Source organism: Sinohyriopsis cumingii, chromosome 6 (assembly GCF_028554795.1).
Source record: "Sinohyriopsis cumingii isolate HCF-2022 chromosome 6, ASM2855479v2, whole genome shotgun sequence".
Lineage (NCBI taxonomy): Eukaryota > Metazoa > Mollusca > Bivalvia > Unionida > Unionidae > Sinohyriopsis > Sinohyriopsis cumingii.
Window position 1 is genome coordinate 18,365,320 of NC_142966.1, and position 14,403 is coordinate 18,379,722.

At 35.7% G+C, this 14,403-nt stretch overlaps 1 protein-coding gene across 23 annotated transcripts in view; it reads right to left on the reverse strand.

The window, feature by feature from the left end:
• Positions 1 to 1,171: 1,171 nt before the first annotated feature.
• The window catches only part of LOC149796444 (uncharacterized), a 59,596-nt gene continuing 46,364 nt past the window's right edge, over positions 1,172 to 14,403 (reverse strand). For all 23 annotated transcript variants that reach the window (XM_089961150.1, XM_089961146.1, XM_089961134.1 and 20 more), the window contains 2 exons: positions 9,989 to 10,068; positions 1,172 to 2,998 (listed from right to left, as the gene is read on the reverse strand). In XM_089961150.1, coding sequence (XP_089817276.1) covers positions 10,024 to 10,068 — 45 coding nt within the window. In that variant the 3' untranslated portion in view covers positions 1,172 to 2,998; positions 9,989 to 10,023. The remainder of the gene's footprint in view (positions 2,999 to 9,988; positions 10,069 to 14,403) is intronic.

Here is a 14,403-nt window from a genome sequence, read left to right on the forward strand (position 1 = left end):
TATTATAGTTTCATAGCTTTCATTTGAAAAAGACATTCATGGATAAGATGCTTCATACAATGTTAATACATTCATAAGACAGGTTTATAAACATTTTAATTGGTTTTGCTAAAGCTGGCTTTTTTAACTTCAATTTTTACCTAAGAAATGAGACATTATCATGGATCAAAAAATTAAATGTGACTTTTCCTTTTTGGTTGCAACAACAATATATCTGACTGATGGAAGTACAGTTATTGTTTGAAACCAGCAAAATATGTCCCGTCATCAGTTAAATGGGGGAGCTGCGGTGGCTCTGTGGTTAGTGTGCTGATTCATGACTAAAAGGGTGTGGGTTTGAATCCTAACATCGGACCAGCCTGGGTCAGCTACTGTGGCATGTCCTTGGGCAAGGCCCTTTACTCCATTTGCCTTGGCAATAAATAACCTACTTATGTTCCTGTGCCATATAGCACCAAACCAAAGTCATCAACTTAAGGCAATAAAAAAGTAGTACTGATGTTGGTCAGATACAACTGTTGCAAAAACCTTAAATGTTTTTTTTATATCTTATGATAATGGCCTAAAGAATCTAGTGGGGTGAAAATCTGAATAATGAGAGAACACTGAAATATTTTTTTCTTTAGCAAAAAATAGGTACTTAATATATGTCACATATTAATAGATGAAATTCATTCATCTCCAGTGCTGGTGTGAATGTGAATATGTATGTTTTATGATTTGTCAAAAACAATGAGTATTTTTTCATAATCTTAAGGATTTTTATTGTGTTTTGTAAAAGTTACCCTTCAATATGATGTCAAAACCAGATGTAGCCTGGTAAAACTTGACTTACATAAAAAGTGACATGCATATATGTTCCAGGAATGTAACCCTTACATATCTCGGGGAGTACCTGTACTTTATTTCCTATTAAAAACATACTTCTGATGATTTAATTTCCCTTCTGGGTAGCGTTTCCCTTTTAGAGGGGTAGCACAAATTTTGGAAGAGAGCTGAATCAATTTCTATGCATGTTTTTTTTTTTTTAAAGAACTATAAACATATGACACAAAAAAACCCATTAAAATGACAGGCAACATTGACCACAATACATTTTTTACTATCACCTCTCTGACATACTTGATACTAAAGAATAACACATAGCATGAAAGAAGTACAAACTTCAGTATAATCTGTCCTGTTCACAGAATTCTTTATTTGCACATGTTTAACTTCCATCCAATTATGATAATAGCACTGACCTATATCTGTCCCAACACAAGGTGCTGGCAGATCAGCCAGACTATGCCGAGTTTTGCACTTATGACTGCAAGCAAACAGCATTGACTCTGATCATTCAGTTCATGATACGAGAACAGATAATCTGGGTCTATATTGCATTTCACACAGATATATACATGTTCAAAATAATAATATCTTCCAATGTATGAAGTAAATACACTCTAGAATACATACTCGTACAATGGTTAACTAAAACTGTAGAATAATGAATAATGAAGACTATTCTATACTTAATGTTAAACAAAATAAGGGAAATGTTATGCAATAATCCATACACACCTGATACCTATATGTAACATACATTTGATGTATATTGATGCTTCTTATATTAATGCTATATTTTATTAAGAAAGAAATACTGCATGTAAATGTTATAAGTTCTCATGCAGAGCAAAGCAAGACATTTTTTAACCTTGTTTGTGTTAAACAAGTAATATTAGTGAAACTGTACCACTCATCGTAACTATAAGCCTTTAAAATCAATGTTAACACACGTCTAATTTTAAGAAAATAAAACTATTATCAAAGTGAAGTATTAAAATAAAAATGTTGGCAGTTTCATCTGAGCACATATAGGGCAGTGTGTCAGTTACACTAATATTTTTCACAAACTAATATTAGTACTTTGGGATAATGCATAATTCAGCAAAATACCTTTATGTTTGGTGGCAAGATTTGTAGTTTCTTTACAAAAAAAAACAATTTTAATTAAACATGTGTTGCTTTAAATCCATTATAATCCTATAACTTTCAATATGCCAAAGTAATCAAAATCTGGTGTGAATAAATTAGTACACTGATTGGTTTACAAAACTGTTCTTATTATGAGTTTATGTAATTTATAATCTTCATAAAATATCAGGACAAATGTTTTGTTTAATCAAGACTTTGTTGCTCTGCGAAATATCAAATATTGTTTAAAGGCTAAATAATATCACAAGTCATAAACAAAAGCAATGTGAAAATATATGAACAATCCATTGGTACTCACTCAAACAATACTTTAAGAATATTGCAATAAACATAGAGAAATTTTAGGTGATAATTGTATCATTGCACAATAAGCTAACAAGTTGATGCAAACTATGTTTCTGAAGTAAACACATGATGACAATCTGTCTCACCAGTTTCAGAATAAAGCTGCATTACAAAATAAAATAAATTCTTATTTTGTGGAACAATTTAAATAATTCTGAAATCCTCATAAGAATACCCATAGCACACCATTTAGAGTAACTTTTTTCCACAGGATATTATCATCAGAAGCTAACAATTTGCTTAACTAAATTATGTCAATTTCATTTTCTAACTTATGAAATATTATAATTCAAATCTTTAGCTTGACCAAATCAAAACTGGGAGAAAAACCAAATCTTTCTCTTTCACAAATATAATAAATTCAGGTTTACCAAGTTGTTAAAAATTTGAATTACCCTATCACATCCGACGTTTGTCTTTAGAAACCCTACAGATGTCTAAGCAGTAATTCACAACATTAATGCAATTATTTTCATTCTCCAAATGACTATTCAGTAATAAAATTTGAAAAGAACATGTTGCAAGTAAGAGCAGAGTGTTTCATCCATTAGACTTTAATGAGAAAAAGGCTGGAGAGACGGTGGAAACTTTCCTGTAATACTCAAGGGTTTAGGGCAGTTCTTTCACATATCATGATGCAAGTCAATCCAAGTCTTTAAGTCAGTGATGGTGGAAACTGAAAAAAAAAGTAATAATGGATTACACAGCTCTCCCCAACACAGCTTTTAAGGTATTCTCCAGTGGTCATAATAAATATTAATTACCATACAGAAAGTATAATGTGGCTAAAGTAATCGTGACAACAAGACATAAAATGATTAAAAAGAACATTCTTTTATAAGATACTAAAGTAGAGGTACTGTGAGTTGATAGAAACCAGAAATTAATTCTTCTTTAAATAAATAACACTGTACCTGAAATCTATGAATGTCTTAGCTTTCAGGGTTTTCAGTCATATTGCTACAATGTCTGCAGTGTGGCAGTTTATAGTGATGTCTAGCACTGGGGCATCATGCCACAGACATGTAGCATGATGTCCCTCCCGGTCACATTATCCTGACACCAGGGTTACCAGTCCTAACGCTAACCCCTTAATGCTGAGCACCAAGTGAGCCAGCTGCTAGTAACATTTTTATAAGTCTCTGGTATGAGTCAGCTGGGGTTTGAACCCATGACCTCCTGATCTAAGGTGAATGCTCTAACCATTTATGCTATGATGAGTAACCTTAATGTGACAACCAGTAGTACAATCATTGTTCATGTGTCAGCAATTAGCCTGATTAGCCACTACAGCAGAGGTCTCACATGAAATACATGTAGCCAATTATCTAATATTCATGTACTCATTCACATGCACAATTAACCTGTCAGTGTTAACCTGTCACAATATACAATGTATAGTCATTAAAATGGAAAGGTTTCCATTAAATGGGCACATTGGACATATATATTTCTACTTCCAACTGCACTGGTCAGAGAGAACTTGTGTGTAGGCTAGATGTATCTGGTATGAAACAGATCCCTGTAAATGAACTTCAACACAAGATTTCAATAAAGTTACTGAATAAAGAAATGATGGCCACTGACCTCATTTTGCAATAAGGGCACAGAATAGTACTTATAAAGGTGTATCTCCTCACTAAGTTTCATGATTATGCATGCCAAAACTCATGCTGTCTGACCTACATGTCAACAAAAAATAATGAAGGCCACCAAAAGATGAATTACAGGTTACAGTGATGTACTGTGGTTGTCAGGCTGTAATGTTTCCAGCATAAACAATGCCTGAGAAATGAACATCAAATACAAACATTAACCCAAGTTAGTGAAGTTTAAATCTTTAGCAATAATGACCTACTTCTTCAATGAGGGCACAGATGCATCCCATCACTAAGTGTTAAGCCCCTTGATAGAACATTATGTTTCTAGTATGCATAAATCCTAAGTGGTCAACAGGAATATGTGTAAAACTGAACCAAATCCAGCAGAATATGAAATATAGGTTACAGAGGACCACATTTTTGGTATGTTTTATACAGAGACTGTATACAACCATAAAGTTTAATGATATTAAGCATTAACAGTTTCCACAAAATTTAAATGAAGTTGGGTCAAAGCGTGAAATAAGGTTTATAGTGACCTCCTTTGGTGATGAGGATGTAGGATAAAAAAAAACCACATAAGTAGTCATTAACTAAATACAAAAACTTAACCCAAGCTAGTAAAATTTAAATGTAGGAAATAGTGACCTATTTGTTGTAAGGGTGAGATACAAATAAAGATGCATACAATCATTAAGATCAATGATCTAACATGAAACATGCTTCAAAAAATTAAACTGACAAAACTGAACCAAAGTTAGTTAGGCATAAAATATTGGTAAAGGTGACACTTGTAATGATGAAGGTATATTACTAAACCTCCTATGTAGAAACCAATATTTTTTAATCAAGCCTATTATGATCCCTGATATTTAGACCCAAATGTGTATAGATTGTTCTTATAGCAAGAGCCAGCCATTTCCAAAGTTTGGATTTTAAAAAAAACCTTGCTCTGGAAAAAAGTAATTACACAAAACAGAATTTTCTTTGAGCCACAATGACTCTGACCATTTACCCTTTCAACCCTAAAATCAATGGATTTGTTCCATACTTTATGTTCAATCTTTAGTGAATATACATGGCTAAGAAATGAAATTCCTGTGCAAAACCATTTTCTTCTAGCAACCTTGACCTTTGGTCCCCAACAATAAGCTTTTTCCCTACCCCAAATGCAAGTCATTCACAAAATGTTTGGTCCAACTCACTTATGAAGAACTAATGTTACTGTGCTGAAGCCATATTTTTTCCACATCCCAACAGCAAGCCATCTACAATGTCTGGCAAATAAACATGGTGAAAAATGTAATGTGGATGAACAAAACTGATAATGAAGGACATCAAAATATGCTCACTACCCAACCTGTAAATCATCAACAAATAGTTGGTTTGATACATAGTCAAGAACTTAAGCTTTTGTGTAGAAATATTTTGTTCTTTCTGAGGCAACACATAAAGTTTAATGAATCTCAACTGAAATGAGCAATGTGGGATTAATTAAACTAACAGGAATGTGTCATACACTGTATTAAGCAACAAAGTCCAAAAGGGCAATAAATTTAACAAAAATGGTAGGAGAAAAGTGATTGTCATTATGCATAACTTCAGGTGATAACCATATTTCATGACAATTGATCAACATAGGCCCCTTGAATGGACTCGTGCTCAACTGGCCAAAAAGAATTTCGATTAAGTCAAGATAGGAACATATCTCTTTTTTAACTGCTGAGTGTTGAAACCATCTCTGATATTTTTTGCAACAAGAAAATCAAATTAGCCATTGTGGTAGCTATATTGGAAGTAAGTCTGCACCATTTTGAATTAAGACCAAGAAGACCAACAAGACATCATAAGAGGTCATCTGATGGTAACCTGATGTTGATCTGACTTTCCATTTTTGCAGGAGTAATTATAACAAGATTTTCAAGATGGATGCAATGGAGGCCATAATGGATATCAGATTGGCACAGTTTCCATTTAGAATCAACTAGACATCATGTGAAGTCCTTTGCTCAAAAGCCATTATCAATATGACCAAGCATCTTGAAGTAGCAAAAACAAGATTTTGAAGATGGCCATTGCAGCAGCCATATTGGAGGTCAGATTGGCACCATTTCAATTTAGTATTAGATGTCATAAGAAGTCTTTCAGTGAAAAACCAATCATTCAGTAGTGGTAACATAATTTTGATGATGGTCATAGTGAATATCTTAGAAGCACCATTTTCATATATGACCAAGCAGACATCATAAGAAGTTGATTAGTAAATAAAAACATACTGATATGATCTTCCATTCAGGAGAAGAAGTGTTAACAACAATGGATATGGAAACAGCACTACTTTTATTCAAGACCAAGCAGATATCATGTCTTCTGGTCAAAATTCAATGGCATTATTTTCTGTTCCGGAAGAGTATCAATAATAAGATTTTCAACCTGGCCACTGTGGGTGGTCATACTGGACATCAGATTGGCACTATTTTCACTGAGTGAAAACTAGATGTTTATATGATCCTCCATTCAGAATGAGTGGCAATAGTAAGATTTTCAACCTGGCCACTGTGACCACCATATTAGATGTCAGATCAGGACCATCTTTATTTACGACTAACTAGATATCTTATCTTCTGGTGAAAACCCTAAGTCAATGACATTCCATTCTGACAGCCAGATTTTTTACATGGCTGCTCTGGTGGCCATAGCTGATGTCCATTTTGCACCATTTTCATTGAGGATGAACATAAGTAGAATTCTGTCATTGAAAACTCCATGTTCATATGACCATCCATTCAGGAAATGTAACAATAATTTATTTTTCAAGATAGCCATTGTGGCAGCCATATTGGATGTCCAAGAGGAACATCAAGGACCAACTAGACAATGGGACAAATGTGTTTGTAAAGCTTCATGGCAATCTTTGAAGCAGCTACAACCAACTTGTGTTATTGCATAGGGGAATGACCTATGACTAGTGCTAAAGACCAAATCATCAGTTGAGCTTACGAGATTGTGATATACACTGTTTCAAGATAAAAAGGGTAATAACTTTAACAGCAAGACTGATGCTCTACTGTCCATAAAGAAATTTCCGGAATTCAAGAAAAGTCCCTTGTCATCTTTCAAATTGTTGCATGTTGAAACCATCTATGACATTCTTGAGCTTGAAGATTTTCAAATTAGTCACTATGACAGCCATTTTGGATATAATAAACTCCACCATTATTTTTAGAACAAACTGGACACCATTACAAGATATTTGCTGAAAACCCAATGTTGGAATGACCATCCCTTCATGAAGAGTACTAATAAGAAGAATTTCAAGACGGCTACTGTAGAGCCATTAGAGGATTTCAGAGAAGCACCATTTTCATTTAGGACTATACTATGAAAGTGTGTGGTGTGTAAAGTTCTATGACATCACCTATTAAATTTAGGAGTAGTGATAACAAATTTGTGCTAATGGATGGCTGGATGTCGAAGGCCTGATGCTGAATGTCAGACAACAGGCTGTCTGATAAGCTCTTCGAGACTACAACTGGCAGAGTTAAAAACTGGGGATTAAAATGATTTGTTAACATGCACTTCTTCAGGTGATGAGCATAATATTTAACAAGTTTCATCGCAATCAGGAGAAAATGCAGGACTAGGTTTGTTAACAAGTACTGGACACATGAACATGTACTTTTTTGTAGGACTGAACTAATTTTAATTAAGCAATACATACCTGTTGCTACTGTATAGGTTTACTGTTTTGTGCCGAAAAACTGCTGTCAGTTTGCTGTGAATGCATTCTCCCACACAGTGGAAAAAGGTCAGCATGATATAACTGATCAAAAATGGAGAAAATGGAATGAACTCACCAATGAGGGAGAGATCCATGATAAATAACATTCATGTCTCTCTGGACCACATGTCATGCGATAATGATAGGTCCCAGAGAAAAAAATGCATGTGCTTTGATGATGAGTGGAGGTAAAAGAAGAAGGTAGTATAGGAATACCAAAAAGTTACCTCATGATGTCCTCCAATGTGAAGTGATTTAGGTAGGCCCATGAGGCAGCAATGGCTCAAACCTCATAGGCTTTTAGTTCCATAAAGGAGAGGTGTAGAGTGATAAGGGACTGATACTCTCTTTTGGTTGTGGTGACAAATCAACAAAGAGATAGTGGCAATCAAAATGTTTATGGAGCCCTAAGAGGAAGCAAAAGATTTTTCCAACCCTTAATTTGAGGTAGCATATGTAAGAGTGCGAAGAAGTATGCAAATAACCAATTTCAGTGGAGGCTGAAGGCATCCACTACACAGACTCCCTGGTCCGAAAAAGGAAAATATGAAAGGCTAGTCTGCTGTTAAGCCTGGTCAAAAACAGGTCCTCTAGGGTTTTTCTCAATGTGTGAAAAAGGACACTTATGGAATGGTGATGAGGCCATTCGATAAGGATTTATCTGCTAATATGTTCTTTCTTGGAATGTGACATATTCAGCCAGTGATGTTCTCCAAGATGGTCCAGAGGAGGAGGTTCCAGAACTCCATGCAAAGAAAAGGGGCATGTCATCAGAGATATGCTATGACAGTTGTACTGGAGGAGACCATGACACATCAACCCTTTACTCTGTCATTGGACTCTTGCAACATACGTGAGATACAGCTTACATTTCTAAGGCTGTTGACATGAAGGGATGATTCAGCTGAATCCACAGACCCTGGAGAATTATGCACTCTTGCTCTAAATGAGTACCACAATTGTAATCTGATGCTTCACTGAACAGATAAGAGTTGGGGTTGGGTGCACGCATGGGGACCCCAGTTGGGAATCTGTCCCAATTCATCCATCAGTGCAAATGGTGATGAAAAACTGGTTCTAGAGTGATCAGGGTTGAAAGAATCTCTGTCAGGTCTCCACCTTGCAAAAAGAAGGAAATGTAGAGGTCACATATGTAAACATCATAGGGGAACCAAGTCAGTAGCTGCATTCAAGGTTCCCAATAGGGACAGGAGAAGGTGAGCAGTTTGCTCACAGTGCCTCTAAGAAGGTTTTTTACAGTGGTCAAGTAAGATCTTTGAGGAGTCCAATGCAACATTATGGCAGATGTGAAGAAATTCCACCAATAATGCCATTGTGAAAGAGTGCCTGTCAAGATGACTTAGCTGAAGCTTCCAGTGTGTTTGTAAGGCAGCTAGAATCAATGACTGAACAATCGTTGAATATTCAGTCCCCCTATCTGGAGAGGCCTGACAGGCTGCTGAAGTTGGTTCCATAAACTCCCGAGACCATCAGGCTAAAAAGCTCAGCCACTCACAAAGCCCTGAAAAACCTGAAAATTTCAAAGATAAGGGGGAGGGAAGTTTCCTCAGCCACTCCCAGGTTCTGCTGGAATCAGCTAGATTCCAGATCTCAGAAGGCCATCACTGGCAAAGTGCACACAAGTTTTTGTGCATTTTTGGAACAACAGATGCAGTTTAGGTGATTGTACCAATGGCCCTTTTGTGGCCACATTGCACTGCAGACTGTCCATACATTATTCTGAAAAATGAAATAATATATTGATTTTGTCACACAAAAACTCACCTGGTTGTATGCAGTGCATACTACATATAAGAACACCTGTTTATGAATGAGTTAAAAAAGTGAATACCAGTTTTACATGCCTTTTTCCTTTAGTAATGTAAGATCTTTTTCCTTACTGTTGTAACCATTTATTGAGGAAATAATGCAGACATGCATACAATAACAGCTGCGAAGTGAGAGTACTGACATCACTGATATAAGTGAGAGTACTGACACCACTGATATAAGCGACAGCACTGACATCATTGATATATGTGAAGGAAACAACAACAAAATTTCACTGATCTTATTATATCAGTCTGTTTTTGAATAAAGGGAGGAATACACTTGTCTCCTGCTGCCCTTTTATGTTGGGCAAGTTGTACTGTTATTTCTAAATACATGGACTTTAAAAAAATGGCCCTTACGGTGTGTGCCTCTTTCATTATTTAAGGTATACTTAGGGTTCATGTCAGGCGATGAAATGTGAAAGTTATTTACATTAAATTTATATATTTACATTTCAGCTAATCTGAGTGGCACCAGCTTGCATCATTACTGGGCATCTCCTGCAGTCTCAGCCTCTTCACTGTGTGGTGCCTGTCATAAAAAAGAAAAAACATTTCAGTTAATGAAAGTTCAAATTATGACTTTCCTCAAGCCTCACTGTTCTGGTTTTCTGGAGTTTTATAGAATGATATATCATGCAAAGGCAAGTAACTGCCTTGCCCAGAAACACAGCCTAGTACTGGCTGTTACTATGGTGTATCACAAGTCCAACACCTTAACCAGTGAGCCACTGTGGCATCCATTGTTCTGGACAAGCTGCAAAGTAAGCAATATGAATGTAATAAGTTTAAAGGACTTTACATAATTTTTTAAAAGACATATATTCATGTCATTTTGGTAACAAATGTAGACATGCAGCATCATGTCCCATCCAGTCACAATATCCTGACACAAAGCCGACCAGTCCTAATGCTAGCCTTTTAATGCTGAGCACCTAGCAAGGTAGCTGCTAGTACCATTTGTATAAGTCTTTGGTATGATTTGGCTGGGGTTCAAAACCTGCAACCTCCCACATCCAAGGTGTATGCTCTAACCACTTGGTGACCAAGTCCAAGACCTATTTAGCTAAAACATCATCACAGGATGTTTCCCTGAGTGAAAAGGTTGACTCCATTCGTCATTTCTTACAGCATGGAGGGAGGGCACATAGAGCTGCTCTACATCCCCAATCTTACAGAGGGAAAAAAATGGAATCTCCATTTAAACCTTTTGTGTGGAGTTTAAAATCGCTTCATAACTATCAATGTTAATATATATATTTTACCACAAGGATACCTTGAACTCTGAATGGGTAAGATCGACAATTATAAAAGGTAATTATAAACCAGTGAACAGTATGTACAGTGTTTACACACTAAAACCATATTTTACAATCAAGGAAAAAGTTAAGACATTTACATCTTGAAGACTAATTTTAGAATTCTTTACATCTGATAAAAGCAAATGTTGACTTAATGGTACATACAATCTTCAGTACTTGTAAAAGTAAACAAAAATTTGATATATTTTAGCATTAAAACCATTTTACAATCATCTAAATAAAAGAGTGACTCCTTAAATTTTGAATTAATTTCTAAATTGTTGTATTTACAATATGTGTTTATGTGTTTGTGCATGTAGGCCAAAAATCATATGTAAAGTGCGTGTGTGTGTGTGTGTGTACAGGTATCTGCATGCATACATGTAAGACAGATCACCTGCAGTAATCTTTATTAAGTTTATTATGTATGTAAAGTAGATCACGCTTTCTGCTGAATATGCATTATGTATGGAATATCATCATCCTGGAACTTTGCTTGGAAAATCTTGAATGTAAACAAATTGCAGAACCTATTATTTCTGCATATATTATCGATGATGTGAATAGTGCTTCCTTATTTCTGCACAGAAAACAATGTATGAAAGCAGAAACATGGAGAAAAAATATGGATGTTCACAAGTTCATCAGACACTTTAGACAACTTTATTATACATGTACTTGTGCACACATATTTATTAAGACCTGACACAGACTTGGATAAACTACTGTTACAAAAGTTATAACTGTCTGTACCTTTTGAGAATGGAATATGGTAAGATAAGTTTATAAAATAATAAAGAAAATGTGAAGTGCTTTTTGTTCAAACATCTGACACTCATCACAAATTATGTCTACTATTATACTAATAAATGTATTATTGAAAAATGTCATGTTTATAAACCTGGGTTATTTAAAATCTATACTCAACAAAGACAACAGAAATACACACATGAACTGAGCCAAAAAGCAATCGGATCAAAACCAGATTTCCGACTCTGCTTCATTTCTCATGCAGTTACTTGGTATGATATAGTATGGAAGCAAAACTGAAAGGGGGCCCCGAGTGGCCGAGTGGTCTAAAGCGCTCTTCGTTACGGATCACTGCCATCTCACCTCTGTCTGCGGCGGTTCGAGTCTAAGATTCAGCCAATGTGGGCATGTGAGAAAGCTTGCCAGTAGCTTCTCGTGGGTCGGTGGTTCTTTCCGGGGTTTTCCGGGTTCTTCCTCCACCATTAATACTGGCCGCCATGTATAGCCTAACGTGTGCTGAAAAATGGCGTTAAACCCCACAACAACAACAACAAAACTGAAAGCTCCGACTTTACTGCAATCTGAATAAAATGCTACCTTCCTGAACAACACATTAAATCACTTGGCATAATGTTACCCTGTACTGTATATGGAGTTTAAACATAAGGAATGGTGAGCAGTTATATATGGTAATACAGAACCACCTCTTCCACATCCCATGCCTACCTCATCAGGGTGATGAGAACAGCAAGTAAAATGACTGCTCAACATGCATATGTACTAATTTACTAATAAAAGCTTCAAGAGTAGCTGTATTAAAAAAATTCTGATGCATAGTACATCCGGAAGTAACTATAAAAGGGCAATAACTCTTATTATTTGAGCACAAATATTTGAGAATACGTGAATCTTTACATGATGGCCATAATATGTACAAAATTTTGCAATGTTCCACAAAAAAACTGCAAGGCATGTTGACTTCAGAAAATTTTGTCTAACACAGCATTCAGCTGCTGGACAAAAGGGGCAAGAACTCTAACAAGAGTCCTTTGAAGGGACAGACACACTACTTTCAAACAGAATTTCCTGAATTCAAGATAACAACTTCTTTTCAACTGCTAAGTGCTGAAAACATCTTTGATACTCTTGAGTGATAAAATTTTCACATTAGCCACTGTGGCAGGCATGGTGGATGTAAGATTGGCACCACTTTCATTTGAACATAGTAGCTACATGTATCATATGAAGATTTTTGATAAAAAGCATATGCCAACATGACCATCCATTCTAGAGAATTAGTGACAAGAATTTCAATATGTTCATACTATTTCCATTTTTTCACGATCGCCACCATGGTGGTCATATTTGATCTCAGACTGGTATCTTTTCATTCAGGACCAACTAGATATAATAATAAGTGTTCTGCTGAAAACTTAAGATGATATGACTTTCCATTTAAGAGGAGTAGCAATAACAATATTTTCAAGATGACCAAAAATGGTGGTCTTACCCGATGTCAGAACGGCATCATTTTCATTTAGTACCAAAAAGACATTATACAAAGTCTCCAGGTGAAAACCCAATGTTGATATGACATTCCATCTAGAAGAAGTAGCTAGATGGCTTTCAAGATGGTCACTGTGGTAGATATATTGGCAATCAGATTGGCACAAATTTATTTAAGACAAAACTAGACACAATAAGAAATCTTCATGCAAAAAGCCCTAAGACTTTTCATTCAGTAGGAGTAGCAATAACAAGATTTTCAAGATGGCTGCTGTGGTGGCCATAATGGATAACAGATCAGCATAATTTCCATTTAGGATGAACAAGACTCTATAATATGACTTTTAGTATTAATCATATGTTGATATGAGCATCCATTCAGTTGGGGTAGTGATTAGATTTTCAGGATGGTCACTGTGGAATCTAGACATCGTAAGTCTTGCAGTAAAACCCTAAATATGACTTTCCATCCAGATCATCACCAATGTGATCTGACCATCCATTTAGGAGTAGAAAAAAAACCCACAAGATTTTCAAAATGTCTGAGCAGTACCAATTTCATTTAGACAAAGCAGACATCATAAGAAGTCTTGTCACAAAAAATACATTGATATGTCTTTCCATTACAAAGTAGCAATAACAAGATTTTCAAGATGGGTACTATGGCAGCAATATTAAATGTTGGTCTGTAGTTTAGGTGTTTTACAACACAGCAACATAAACAGTTTTGGTGTCTTTCAGTCAAGCCACCACAGTTCCCTCATTTAATTTAGGACCAACTAGACATCATAAAAAGTATTATAGTTGAAACCCCCAGCTGATATGAGTCTATTCAGGATTAGTAACAAATATAAATACATTCAAGATGAGTGCTGTGATGGCCCTGGTCTGAACAGCACCATTTTCATTGGGGCCAACTAGACCCAGGGATGAATGTGTGTTTAAAGCTTCATGACAACCCTCTTGGTAGTTTACAAGTAGCAATAACAAATTTGTGCTCATGGATTGGTGGACATCTGACAATGAACGACAACGCTGGATGCTGGACAACAGGCTATAACCAGTACAGCGAATAATTTTGAGAGCACAGTGATTTGTAGATAAAAAGTTCATGCATTCCTTTGAAAACTGTGAGACTACCTGCATCCACTAGATTTGTCATTAATTACATTCAAAATAGGTAATGACTCAAACAAAAATCACATAAATATTGTGATTTGTTGAAAGGCACATCTTAAGATGATGACCACAATATGTATCAAGTTTCACAGTGATCTATGAAAAAGTGACAAGAATAATTCACAAGATTC